The following is a 15,082-nucleotide window of genomic DNA, read 5'->3' as shown; positions in this document are numbered from 1 at the left end:
TAAGTTTTTGCTGATTTTTTTAAAACCATGTATTAAGCTCTTAACTATAAACTTCAATTCTAAAATTTTAATACTCTCAATTTTTAAACAACTTACTATCGCTATTTAATAAATTATTTACAAACATGGGGCGCCTATAAAGTGTGTAAGCAAATAAACCACAAATTTTGAATTCTCCCTCCTCCTTTGTACACATCTGTATACTTTTATTGATTCTTACCTCTCTGTGTACATACATATAACATTCCAAAATCAATAACCCTTTCCTGCTAAATTTCAAAACATTAAAAACAAATTAAAGACTTTAAAAAAATAAATTTTTCTAAAAATCAAACAATATTAAACTTTTTGTTAATTCCACATTTTTCTGTATTTAATGTCAATTTAAAATTGCATTTAAAGACAGCCAGTCAAGTAAAAGGCAGAGGAAAAATACACATTCTTTTATTAAAAATAAGAATCAGGTTTACGGAAAAACTTGTATGGGGAAGAGCTGGTACATTGTTTTCCAGTTGAAGAAGTGAATAATTATAGAGAAAGAGTGGTACAGTTGCTTTTAGATGAAGGAGGTTTGGTTATAGTAATATTTACAAAAAATTTACGATAGAATAAAAATAAACAAAAACATTAAATTATTCAAGCTTCAATTATTAGGTCAAAAATGCTGGTACAATACAGTGTGTCGCATTTGTGGAAACATCTGAAAGGGTCCAAAACAAGAAAAAGCAGAAGTTAGATGAATGGGTAATAAAATCTTTGTTCCACTAATTTTTTATTATTATGTTTCAATTAGGGAAAGAATTATAAAAAAAAGATGTTTTTTATAGATAAAATGTGATATTTGCATTCCAAATAGATGGTATCATATGGAGTGCATAGCCTATGAAACCAAAAGCAGCATATCGTTTTGCTGTGGAAACATTCATCTTTAAAAGTATGTTAAGATTTATAAGTATAAAATTTTGAAGATATTATTTATGCACATATATTTACTATTACAATTCCTTTATTAAATCATAACTCTAGGCTTTATTATTATTATTATGATTTCATTTGAGGTCTTTAATACGTATAATATATAAATATAAAGCATAAATAAAATATATAAATATAAAGCATAAAAATATTTGATTGATTTAAATAACTACAACTACACTTGCACTATAGGTTTGGTACATGGCTGAAAATTCTTCAAGCAAAAGAAAAGAATTAAAAAATTTTATAAAATTTTGTATATAAAATGCTTTATTGTAATATATTGGTTTATATAATATGATAACCCTGATAAAGACAAAGTAGACTTTTACCTGTTATCAGCTTCCAAAAAACAAATACCAAAAACTAAATACAATTAGATGTAATACATTAGTATAACTAAGAAAAAATTAACACGAATAATGTTTAAAAAAAATTGTATTATTTCAATAAAAACTAAAAAACCTTGTACACCAATTTCTAAATTAAACGAAGTTAGAAGTGTTGGAGCAATTTTTTACAACCAGATGCTCTTCCTGGCATTGACCGTTTCTTCAGATCAAGACTGACAGTTTTTATTGTGATTCTACAGTTAGGAAGATTAAGAACCTAAAATCAAGGAAAAAAAGAAGAACAATTAACAATTTTAGGAAAATCAAAAATACTTAAGGCCTTGCGATTAAGATAAGCAATGCAAACATCATAAAAGAAAAAAAAGAAAATAGTTATGTAGAACATAGATAAATTACTGAGCTCTTTTTTTAATATAATCAAAAACAATAAAACAAACATTTTCAATGTATTTTCTTTCTAATTATCATAGTTGTATTTGCAGCCTAGAATCTATGAACAGCACATCAACTTAATGAAATTAAAAAATATATTATATACTATCAGTATTAAATGCTTAGAATATCAAACCTTCATGCACTTTGTTAAAAAAATAACATACTAGATAGCTGCATTTGTTGCTTAGAATCATAGAATATCACATCCCAGTTAATAAAATTAAGAAACATACTATTATATTTTTAGAATATCACATCGCCCATATATTTTGTTAAAAAACAACATACTAGATAGTGCTTAGAATGTTAGAATATCACGTCTCCTTAATAAAATTAAGAAATATATGGCATGCTACCAGTATTATATGCTTAGAATATAACATTCCTTATGTAATTTGTTTAAAAACAACATACTAGATAGTGCTTAGAATGTTAGAATATCACCTCCCCTTAATAAAATTAAGAAATATTGGCATGCTACTATTATATGTGTAGAATATCACATCGCCCTTGTATTTTGTTAAAAAACAACAAACCAAATAGTGCTTAGAATGTAACATCCCCTCATATAGATATATAAAATATTGCATAACATCTGGTTGAAAATATGTAAAATATTACTAGAAAATCATCAATTTTAGAATTAAAAATTAAATTATTGGGCGCTACTGCAGTTTCTCCCCCCCTTTTTTTTTTTTTATTGCTGAATATGATAGAGAATTTTATGCTGATTAAGAATCGTATATATATATATATACACATATATATATATACATATATATATAGATATATATATATATATACATATATATACATACATATATATATATATATATATATATATATATATATATATATATATATATATATATATATATACATACATATATATATGTATATATATATATATGTAATATTATATTTATTATATACATATGTTGATCTATTTCATTTATTTATTTAATTATAGAATATGATTCGTCGTTAATACGAAAATGGAGATTTTGCAGTTAGATTTGATAAATTTTCTATTCCTTGTGCGAACTTAATTGAAGTTCTTCTTGTCAGCACATCGCTAAGTGTTGCATTTAATTTAATACATTGCAGAAAACAAGAGGCAGTATTTGAAATCTTTGAAATAATGATGCAAATTAGAAAAATGAGTAACATTAAAACTGTATAATCTATGTTACTTTTATAATGACTTTGTTGCAATGATTTAAATCTATTTTCGATTTGGTTTTATCTATAACGTATTGTTATTTGGTTTTAACATTTTAACTTTTAACATTATTTTATTTTATAAATACACTTTCTTATTATATAAATTGTTTGAAGTTTAATTTTTTTGTGTCATATTTGTCAAGTTATTAATAAAATATATTATAATATATATGCTGATTGCAATTGATTATAAGGCTTAAATTGTTTTATAAATACACTTTCTTATTATATAAATTGTTTGAAGTTTAATTTTTTGTGACATATTTGTCAAGTTATTAATAAAATATATTATAATATATATGCTGATTGTAATTGATTATAAGGCTTAAATTGTTAGTTCTAAATTAGAACTGATTTTAAGACTGATGATTAATAGAACTTTTAATCAAAATGAGTATGAGGTTCAAATGAGTATAACCAGTTGTGTATTAAAAGTTATATTAAATCATCAGAGCCTTAAAATCAGTTAATACACCATACAAATAATACTACTGATTGTAAGGCGTTAAAGAAAAATAACTAACAAAGAAATGAATAAAAAAAAGTGTTTTTAATTTTAATTAGCTGTAATTAAAAGTTATTTACTAACCTTTGCCTACCAACTTATAGTATTTTATATTTAAAATAATGATACGAAAAAGTTTTAGAAAACTTTTCAGGAACCTATTTGATACATGCAGTATCAGATATTAAACATTGTATATAAATGTATAATATAACTTTTCTTAATTTGTATGTTTATTGTTTTATGAAGATCTTATTTGTTCTCGTGATTTTTGTTTTGTTTATTCAGGGGTATAATAAATGTAAAACCACAATGAGTTGAACAAAAGATTGAAATTCCGACTAAAAATATTCAAGTGACAGAACTGTCTTTATTGAGAATTCTTTCTCGACATCTACAGATGAAAATCTGAAGTTGATGAAAAATTAACATTTCTTGGTTTTTCTCTTATAAAATAAACTAAAAATGAAATAAAATAGAAATATTTTTTAGTACTTATTATTATATTTTTTCAACGATAAATTATAAAAATATTTGCTCTTTTTTAGAGAATCGTCAAATGTCTGGAGAGTGGGTGCTTTATTTTACCAATTCGATTCAGGTTCTGTTGGTCAACATGACAATCCGTTTAATTACGAAAAACTAGTGAATTCTCAAGCAGTCGAGTATATTTAAAAAAAAAAACTTTAAAAACTTGAATTACAATTTTATTACAAATTTATAAATTTGCTTTTTACTAATAATTTTTATTTTTTATAACATATGCTTGCATAGTCTTAATCTAAAGCAGTCAAATATATTTTCAAAGTTACGAAACAAGACAAACATTATAAAATTTAGAATACTTTGTTAAAATAATTTTTTCCATTAATTTTTGTGGTTTTATCTGTTATACCATCAGTTTCTATATTTATAGCTTTAATATGTGTATATAATATCAATAATTTTTTTTTCAAAAGTGTTGTCTGCTTATTTGGGTAGTCTTTACAAAACACTTTAGTTTCGAAAGATCTTGTGAAAAATATGCCAAGTATGAGTGGAGTATACACAAAAGATCAAGCGTCAGCTTAAAATCAGCGTCATAAACGCATTTTAATTGCGTCATCACTTTTATGGCTTAAATGTAACATAAACACCTTTTTTTTGCAGCAACACCTTTTTAACGGCAATACTTATAGGTGTTAATGTGCGCGAACACCTTTTTTTTGCATCAACACCTTTTTACGGCAACACCTAATAGGTGTTCATATAGTATCACGCATCAACACCTTTTTCTTTAACATCAACACCTTTTTCCGTTAGTGTATATTTGATTATGTAATGTCTAGTGTTGTTACGACTATTAAATAATTTGACTGTACACTGTAACGGAAAAAGGTGTTGATGTTAAAGAAAAAAGGTGTTGATGCGTGATACTATATGAACACCTATTAGGTGTTGCCGTAAAAAGGTGTTGATGCAAAAAAAAGGTGTTCGTGCACATTAACACCTATAAGTGTTGCCGTTAAAAAGGTGTTGCTGCAAAAAAAAGGTGTTCATGTTACATTTAAGCCATAAAAGTGATGACGCAATTAAAATGCGTTTATGACGCTGATTTTAGCTGACGTTTGATCTTTTGTGCATACTCCACTCATACTTGGCATACTTTCCACAAGATCTTCCGAAACTAAAGTATTTTGAAAAGACTACCCAAATAAGCAGACAACACTTTTGAAAAAAAATTATTGATATTATACACACATATTAAAGCTATAAATATACAAACTGATGGTATAACAGATAAATATATCACTTAAAAACACAAAAATTAATGGAAAAAATTATTTTAACAAAGTATTCTAAATTTTATAATGTTCGTCTTGTTTCGTAACTTTGAAAATATATTTGACTGCTTTAGATTAAGACTATGCAAGCATATGTTATAACAAATAAAAGTTATCAGTAAAAAACAAATTTATAAATTTTTAATAAAATTGTAATTCAAGTTTTTAAAGTTTTTTTTTAATATATACTCGGCTGCTTGAGAATTCACTAGTTTTTCGTAATTAAACGGATTGTCATGTTGACTAACAGAACCTGAATCGAATTGGTAAAATAAAGCATCCACTCTCCCGACATTTGACGATTCTCTAAAAAAGAGCAAATATTTTTATAATTTATCGTTGAAAAAATATAATAATAATAAGTACTAAAAAATATTTCTATTATATTTCATTTTTAGTTTATTTTATAAAAGAAAAACCAAGAAATGTTAATTTTTCATCACCTTCAGATTTTCATCTGTAGATGTCGAGAAAGAATTCTCAATAAAGACAGTTCTGTCACTTGAATATTTTTAGTCGGAATTTTAATCTTTTGTTCAACTCATTGTGGTTTTACATTTATTATACCCCTGAATAAACAAAACAAAAATCATGAGAACAAATAAGATCTTCATAAAACAATTAACATACAAATTAAGAAAAGTTATATTAAACATTTATATACAATATCTGATACTGCATGTATCAAATAGGTTCCTGAAAAGTTTTCCAAAACTTTTTCGTATCATTATTTTAAATATAAAATACTATAATTTGGTTAGCAAATAACTTTTAATTACAGCTAATTAAAATTAAATACACTTTTTTTTATTCATTTCTTTGTTAGTTATTTTTCTTTAACGCCTTACAATCAGTAGTATTATTTGTATGGTGTATTAACTGATTTTAAGGCTCTGATGATTTAATATAACTTAATACACAACTGGTTATACTCATTTGAACCTCATACTCATTTCGATTAAAAGTTCTATTAATCATCAGAGTCTTAAAATCAGTTCTAATTTAGAACTATCAATTCAATTATAATCAATTACAATCAGCATATATATTATAATATATTTTATTAATAACTTGACAAATATGACACAAAAAAATTAAACTTCAAACAATTTATATAATAAGAAAGTGTATTTATAAAATAAAATAATGTTAAAAGTTTAAATGTTAAAACCAAATCACAATACGTTATAGATAAAACCAAATCGAAAATAGATTTAAATCATTGCAACAAAGTCATTATAAAAGTAACATTATAGATTTTACAATTTTAATGTTACTCATTTTTCTAATTTGCATTATTATTTCTAAGATTTCAAATACTGCCTCTTGTTTTCTGCAATGTATTAAATTAAATGCCACACTTAGCGATGTGCTGACAAGAAGAACTTCAATTAAGTTCGCACAAGGAATAGAAAATTTATCATATCTAACTGCAAAATCTCCATTTTCGTATTGAAGACGAATCATATTCTATAATTAAATAAATAAATGAAATAGATCAATATAAGTTATTTTTAATGTTAATCAAAAAAATAAAATAAAATTCATAAAAGCTTTTTTTAATATATGTATTCAAAAACAACTTATATATTAAAAATATTTAAATAATATATCGAAAACAACAACCTATAAGTGCATACAGTTATATGATGGGAATGGGGTTTCAAGGCATAACAATCACTTTAAACTAAATTTTATTATTATTATTATTATCAATTTTATTTTAAATGATTAAAGAAACTTTGAAAAAAATATTTAAATGATGTAGTGGTAGCCTGTTTGATCCCTCATCTCGCCACTTGTAGTCAGGGCCGGATTTATATACCAGGAGGCCTAGGCAGAATAAGATATTTGGGCTCTTATTACTCATAAATACCAAAATTTGGCTAAAACTAAAACTAAATAAACATAAAGATTCCTATTGGTAAATCCGGCCCTGCTTGATGTACTGCGTTTAACTTGTTTTTCCATGTAGTACATTGAAGCTTGTGTTTTTCTTCAAAGCTTGTGAATTTAAAGAGTTGAGAGAGGTTTGTACCAACAACTTAAAAATGTAGCTCCCAAGGCTTTGGGGAGGGGGGGGGGGGTATTGAACTCAATAAAATTATAACTTTAAAGTTACACTAACCTTTTCAGTAAATTCTACCATTTTTTGACGACATCTAGCCACAATAAATTGAAATCCAATTATATTTGATTCAGAAGAAGCCATGGTAGGGTTTACCATCTTTACTAGATTAAGAAGAGATGAATATCTCTTTAAAAAAGGGGCCCATTTCAAACAAATATTTCTAAGAGAATCTTTTAGTAAAACCTGAACCCCTTCAAAGCCTAATCCATTATCCTTGTACGGCGAGTTCTTATTCAATTCATAAACTTGTAGCATTCTCTTGCTTTCATTATATACCTAGAAAAATATCATTTTTGTATGAATAGGTAAAAATAATGTTAAGTGAAGAAATAAGGTTCTTACATTTTCAGCTGACAAAAAATAGGACTTGAATAACTCTAACTCTGTCGAAAAGCCAACAGTTTCTCTTGCATTATTCCGTTGCATGAAAGTTGTTTCCATTAAAACTTCTGCTTCAAGTGAGGTTTGAACATTGTTTGAAACTGTAACAAGCTAAAATATTTGATTAAAATATATCATAAACATTAGTACAACCAAAAAAAATATTGATTTACAAAGCAGATATAAAGTTTTTTTTTTGTAAGTTAACATCCATATTTCCACACTTGTGGTTTGGATGATTCTCCATAGTGACATATAAATGGCATTAACGAAAGCTTTAAACCAGATGCCCTTTCTGACAGTAACATGAAGCAGGTTGTACTGGATTAAATACAAATTTTTTGTATCAATCTAGATGAGAGAATAGTAAACTAGAATTACATATGCCTCATTTGCAACTTCTAATACTTCATTTGTATTGCTTTTAAGTCTTAAAGGTTGACTGATATCGCTGTCACTTACTGCTCTAAAATAGATTAGAACACAATATAAATATATGATCGCATTATAAAACAAAATATTTACTGAAATATTAACATATATATTTTATATATTGGTTACTGAAATATCATTATATATATTTTAATATTACATTATGAAAATAATATACATATATATATATATATATATATATATATATATATATATATATATATATATATATATATATATATATATATATATACATAAATATTATATTATTATAATATATTAAACAAAATTATTAATATTTGTCATTATTAACAAAAATAAAAGTAGGAGAATTTTAGGAGAAATGACTTTTTTTTTTCTTTTTATGGATATTTGAGGAGGTTTTAAATTTTTAAAGATTTTTAAGGAGGAGTGTGAACACTTTTATAATCAAACATAGTTTATGGAACATCTCAAAGATATAAACATAATAATCAAGCATAAAAAAAGGTTAAAATACCTTTTTATTGCCTTTGTCATAGCAGCTTTTGCATATTTCTTTCGATTTTCAATGACAGAAGCACAATTGATTTTTCTTCTATAATTTTTAAACCTGTTATTAATTCTCTCGTGGAAGCATTTCTAGTAGTAAAAAAATTAATTATATATATATATATATATATCGTATATAGTCAATTAAGTCAATTAGTCAAAAGTTAGTTTGAAAAATCAAACAATTGATTTAACAGGTTTGTATAGTTTTGTTTCGTTATTATTTAAATATGATATTAAAATATAAAAAACTATTAAGAATTACTTTATAATTTTATTAAAATTTCATTCAAAATAAATTAAAAATCACATATTAAATATATTTTTTTAAATTTATTTTGAATGTTTAAATAAATTGAAATTTAAATAACTAAATAATTTAGTTATTTAAATTTATTCAAGAATTACTCAATTTATTTAAAAGTCATAACACAACTATTACAAACATCTTTTAAAATAGCTTAAATAGATTTGTAATGCAAGGATAAAATATTTTTAAAAAACAAATTATTATTATGTAATTTATTTCATTCAACCACTACAGCACAAATTAACTTACTTAATATTGAACAGCTCTAAACTCTGGGTACTTCTCTTGCACAACCATCACCAGCTCATTTAATTGAACTCCATTTATGTATCTATGATTTTGATAAAAACAATTTACAGTAAGATCTTAGAGTTTAAACATAATTTAGATAAAAAATCAATATAATACAACTAAAAACACACGGATTTTGTTGATCAACGTATTCCATTACTTTATGAAAAATGAGCCCAACCCAGTGGTTCATAAATTGACCATCTGCTACTATTGATTTGGCATCAAGTATACCACATGTAAGCCTTGCTTCCACAATTGAATCTGTTGGAATTTCAAATTTCAAACCAGGCCATTGTTTTGAAGAAATACTTTCATCTCTCTTAACTTCTTCTGATGCAGTTATTATTTGCCTTGTCACTTGACGCTCCAAAAAAACTAGTTTCAAATTATTATTTGTAACTAAAAAATCTAGGGTTTCTCCATCATCAATTTCTGCACCAGAACCATCATACAATTGTAGCAAATTTCTGGACGAACATTGGAACTTATTGCCACATTTTGACAGCAAATCAGAATACGAAGTATACAGAATAACTTTGATTGTATCACCTTTTTGCACATTAATTGATTGCATCTGCAAATAAAGGTAGATGTTAATATATAATGCAAAAAGAGTTAAAAGTAAATCAGATATATTATCATTAACTATCATTAATATAACACATTAATATAACTTAATATATATTCATTATATTATATATAATCATTATATATAATCATTAATATAACACATTAATATAACTTACATCTCTACCTACCTGTAATAAGTGACCAGGGCCCCGGCTAAAAACATTCCATAGTTAATTAATTTCATAGCTAATTTCACAATTTCATAATTAATTTCATAGTTAATTAATTAATTATCCGGTAAGAACAAAGTAGATCAGATGGATATATGATCTTTTCCTATCTTTAAAAGATAGGAAAAGAATCGATGATCATAGAGAGGGTTTGAGAGTAGTAATTATATTTATAGTGTGTATCAGAGAAGATGATAATGATGACAGTGATTAAGATGATGATCATCATCATCATCATCAATTGTATGCTTGATGATGATAACAATGATGATGATGATCATCATCATTGATGATTAAGATGCTGCTGCTGATGATCATCATCGATGATTAAGATGCTGATGATCATCATCATCAGCATCTTAATCATCGTCATCAAATGCAGCCCCAGTCAACAGAGGTGGACCAGATCCACCTGGACCAGAGGTGTGCAGGGAAGTTTGCCAGGGTTTTTTAACCTTGGCTCTCAGTGGCCCTGTTTATCTGTTTCAAATACTGTACCCTAAAAATAACTCATTGGGATTATATATCAAAATACCTTACATGAAATATGTACTTCCGTACATATTTAATGTTATATTAATAATAATTTTTTATAATAATTACTAAAAAAAATATATATATATATTTTACATTTTTACTACATAAGACTTGTCTCAGTTTTTAACCCTGTCCCATTTTAACCCTGTATCATTGTGTTTTAACTAGTTTTGTTAGTTTTTAAATAAAATAAATTAATCACTAAAGGCAGAAATAACAACTCATAATAAATATTCATATGATAAATAACCGGACAATAAAATCTTTTTCTCTTATTTTAACAGATTTAGATGAACTTAATTTAAGAGAAAAAATGTCAAGTAAAGAAAATAAGTTTTTATGATGCTCTACAACATACGAGTTAACCAAAGGAAAAAATGATATTGCTGTTTCTTGGCACATTGCATACCAAACATTGTTAATAGACATCAAATAATTTATTTTAACTGCTTTTTCTTCGCTTAGAATCAAATAAGAAGATACTGTCAACTGTTTTCCCTGGACTGTTAATGTTTTTGTATGAAAAATTGTGTTTAAATTTGATTCAAACGGTTCAAGAAGTACTTCTTGAGCATGATGAAGAGATATCTTTGGATATGAGATGGAGCCTGAAAAATAAAACATTTTTATTATATATTGCATGAAAATTTATTATATTGCATGAAAATTTATTATATTGCATGAAAATTTATTATATTGCATGAAAATAAACAAATAAGTAGCTCATCAATTATTATGATTGCAGCTTACCTTCATGCTTACCTTCATGCTTACCTGGAACAATTTCATTACTGCTTTCAAGAAGACGTCTACAAGTTTCATGCATTTGAAATCTTTTTGAAAATAAATGTATAGGATTTTTGAATTGCTGACAAACTCTTGCTAGCTTTTTAAAAATCTGATGTCGTTGTTCAAAACGCATGCACCAGAAAGTTTTCATTGTTCCCATGTAGCTTGAAAGGTCAGGATAATGTGTGATAAAATGGAGCTTTGCTGCTACTCTAGTGCCCTTGTATAATGTTTTGATATAGTTAACAAGTTGTGGAATCAGAAAATGCAATGATTCAATATGTTCATTACCACGGCTGTTTAATATCAATAAAATATTACAATGGATAATGATCATATCCCAATAAGGTGCATCTTTGTCATTAAAATTATCAAAAAGAAACAATGGCAAACATAATGAAATGGTTAGCATCTCACTAGCAGTTAGTGCCAGCTTTGATGTCATATAAGTTGATGTCAATATTAAACTCACTGGCAATTTTAGATCTCTTAGCAATAAATTCATACCAAGCAATGTTAGTTTTCGCTTGATCATATACTGATTCAAAAATGTTGAAATTACAACATGGCTTATTCCTTCCAAAAAATCACGCATAAAATCACTTGGAAAAAATGCAGGCAAAAATACATATGGTAAGTGTAAAAACGGAGATAAATACAGACATCCATGTTGTTGTTTTGAACTATCAACAATGTAAGATTCGTGAGTTCTTTGAAATACATTTGTGTTTTCGTATCTAACACAGAAGTAACAATGTCTACATATGTATCCACTATGAAAATGTGATTGCAAACCGAGAAGTGGATGAGCTGTTAAATTGTCAGCAGCCATAAAACATGCAATTACATGATACTCTTCATCATTTACACAAAATGTATTAAATAATAAGTTGAACAAGTCATCAATAATTGGCTTGCAAAACTCATAGAGTGTAATTTTTTTAACCACTTTAAAATTACACAATGAAGCTAAATGATAATTGCCCATTTTAGATGCATTGTTCTTTTGATTTAAAATAGAAAAATAAATTGCTGATATTTTATGTATACCCCTGCTGGTGCCTATTGGGTTACATACTTCTAACTCATCTGAATACAAACCAATGTATACTGTTTTGTTTGGATCTGAAAATGGTAGTATAGAACTTTGAAAGTAGCTTGATTTTGAAAAAGATAAAGAATCTGGGTGCAAAATTGTTTGACCTTTCAAAATGCTTTTTAGGTTTTCTCCAAGAGGTACATGATAAAAAAAATCCTCACCAACAGTAACTTTCACTGCTTTTACATGACCCAATCCACCTAAATAAGCATCAAATTTATCTGGGCTCATACAATGTGATAAACATAAATCAATGCTGTTGTCTCTTTGAAGTTTATACAGGAAACATTGTGCATATAGGTTGTGAACTGATATGCCAGTCTGTTGCAAAAAACTTTCAAACGATCTACAAACATCACCCAATATAGCTTTAACTGAATCACTGTGCAATAAAAGTAACTTTTTAGAAGTTTTTTCAGAAACTAAATGATAATTCATCGTTATCATAAAAAACCTTTTCATTTCATCAAACATGTCAAATATATCAGTTGACTGGTCTGCATATTTATCAGATAATCTTATACTATTACAAATTGGCAAATCCAATTGAATAGCAGACTCAATCTGAATCTGTGTAGTATTATGTTTCAGTTCATCTTGATGCCTTCTATAAACATGATTTTTTGCAACAATGTAGTTTACAAATTCAGCAGAACAAAAATAACACGGTATTCTAAAAAAATTACACGTGTTAAAGAGTCTTTAAGTTATATAAAATAAATATATTTATTAAACAAATAACACACACATAATATAACACACACGTAATATAACATGTCAATATAACACACACGTAAAAATTTAAAAGTTATTATTTAAATGTTTGACAGCTGAAATTTATATATATATATATATATATATATATATATATATAGATATATATATATATATATATATATATATATATATATATATTTATATATATATATATATAATATATATATATATATAATATATATATATATATATATATATACATATAATATATATAATATATATATATATATATATATATATATATATATATATATATATATATATATATATATATATATATATATATATATATATATATATATGTAATATTATATTTATTATATATTTATTTATAATATCAAAAGTATTATATTATATCATCGAAAGAGATATAATATGATACTTTTGATAAGAAAGATAGACAGATATGTATATTTAATTTTTTTCAATTTATCCTTAGATATAATTTAAAAAAAAACTCACAAACAATTGTTTTTATTCCTCAAGATCTTCACACTGTATAAAAAATATATGGTAATCCGCTAATAATTTATTGACTATCTGAATGTCGATTTCAGTATTCCATATATTTGGAATGAACTGAAACAAATAATCAGTTAGAAAACAATTCTTTATAGAAAAATATAATCTAGAAATCATAACTGCCTAACTATTTAATCATTTGTTGCAATGTTTTCATTTGATTTCAGCAAAAACTTCTAATAAAATATAAAGTTGCGCGCAAAACATAACAATGTTTTGGGTTAACCATGATGGCGACTGAATTTCAAAAGTGGCTTCAGCGCGTTTTATATAGAATATCAACTATGCCGTCTCCTGTTATTAAATCTCCTTGATATATATATTATATATATATATATATATATATTATATATATATATATATATATATATATATATATATATATATATATATATATATATATATATGTTTATATATATATATATATATATATATATATATATATATATATATATATATATATATATATATATATATATATATATATATATATATATATATATATATATATATATATATATGTTTATATATATGTATATATATATTATATGCGTGTGTATATATATTTTGTTTAAATAATGAAAAGTTAAAGTACTTTTGTCCATAATGGATTCGATTGTAGTGAGATAGCAAATTACCAACAGATTTGCAACTAAATGAACACTTTACACAAGGAAAAGCCATTATAAATATTTTTCGCGCCAAATGACAAAGATACTATTTCAGATAACTTTTCACTGGCACTAAAAAAATTTTTGTAAGCACATTTTTTTTATCATATGTTGAAAAGGCGTCGAATTCGACACCTTTTCACGCCAACACCTTTTTTTTTAAACGCTAACACCTATTTCCGAAACAGTTCGCAGTTTTTTGTATTCAACACCTATTTCATGAACACGAACACCTATATAGGTGTCCGCGTTCGTTTTATCAACACTTTTTACGCTAACACCTTTTTATTTACACATTAACACCTTTTTCCGTTACAGTGTAGACTAAACCGACTAAAATAGACTAATGCATTTTTGAAATCGACTAAATCGACTAAACGTCGATTTAGTCTAAGTATGGGAATAATTTATTTTTTTGAAATAAATTGTCATAAAAATAATATAGTAATTTATTTTCGCTTTATATTTTTTAATATCATATCTTTTAAATGCT

The 15,082-nt window shown here is 25.4% G+C and overlaps 3 protein-coding genes and 2 long non-coding RNA genes across 5 annotated transcripts in view; 2 read left to right on the top strand and 3 right to left on the bottom strand.

Moving 5' to 3' along the window:
* Nucleotides 1–700, top strand: part of LOC136085861 (uncharacterized) — an 11,227-nt gene extending 10,527 nt beyond the window's left edge. The window contains exons 12-13 of the mRNA XM_065807592.1: nucleotides 403–569; nucleotides 655–700. The gene's annotated coding sequence lies outside the window, so the exon portion shown is untranslated. The remainder of the gene's footprint in view (nucleotides 1–402; nucleotides 570–654) is intronic.
* Nucleotides 1–1,560, bottom strand: part of LOC136085862 (uncharacterized) — a 9,511-nt gene extending 7,951 nt beyond the window's left edge. Inside the window, exons 1-2 of the long non-coding RNA XR_010641229.1 lie at nucleotides 1,441–1,560; nucleotides 1,308–1,341 (exon numbers count right to left, since the gene is read on the bottom strand). This is a non-coding gene — a long non-coding RNA (uncharacterized LOC136085862). The remainder of the gene's footprint in view (nucleotides 1–1,307; nucleotides 1,342–1,440) is intronic.
* On the top strand, nucleotides 721–1,286 carry LOC136085863 (uncharacterized). The gene is made up of 3 exons (XR_010641230.1): nucleotides 721–744; nucleotides 828–934; nucleotides 1,168–1,286. It is a non-coding gene; the product is annotated as an uncharacterized LOC136085863 (long non-coding RNA).
* Nucleotides 1,561–6,517: 4,957 nt separating the features above from the next.
* On the bottom strand, nucleotides 6,518–10,041 carry LOC136085860 (uncharacterized). Its single transcript, XM_065807591.1, has 6 exons — nucleotides 9,523–10,041; nucleotides 9,350–9,431; nucleotides 8,759–8,880; nucleotides 7,789–8,293; nucleotides 7,444–7,722; nucleotides 6,518–6,785 (listed from the first exon to the last, which is right to left on the bottom strand). Exons 4-6 carry the CDS (start codon nucleotides 7,885–7,887, stop codon nucleotides 6,552–6,554), a joined length of 612 nt encoding a protein of 203 aa, XP_065663663.1. The 5' UTR covers nucleotides 7,888–8,293; nucleotides 8,759–8,880; nucleotides 9,350–9,431; nucleotides 9,523–10,041; the 3' UTR covers nucleotides 6,518–6,551.
* A 1,359-nt stretch (nucleotides 10,042–11,400) lies between these two features.
* On the bottom strand, nucleotides 11,401–14,602 carry LOC105850145 (uncharacterized). The gene is made up of 2 exons (XM_065808512.1): nucleotides 14,514–14,602; nucleotides 11,401–13,292 (listed from the first exon to the last, which is right to left on the bottom strand). The coding sequence occupies exons 1-2, from the start codon at nucleotides 14,600–14,602 to the stop codon at nucleotides 11,465–11,467; spliced, it is 1,917 nt and encodes a 638-aa protein (XP_065664584.1). The 3' UTR covers nucleotides 11,401–11,464.
* Nucleotides 14,603–15,082: the final 480 nt, after the last annotated feature.

The sequence above is a fragment of the Hydra vulgaris genome, chromosome 10 (assembly GCF_038396675.1).
Source record: "Hydra vulgaris chromosome 10, alternate assembly HydraT2T_AEP".
NCBI classification, from domain to species: Eukaryota; Metazoa; Cnidaria; class Hydrozoa; order Anthoathecata; family Hydridae; genus Hydra; species Hydra vulgaris.
This window is presented reverse-complemented; position numbering and strand designations above follow the sequence as displayed.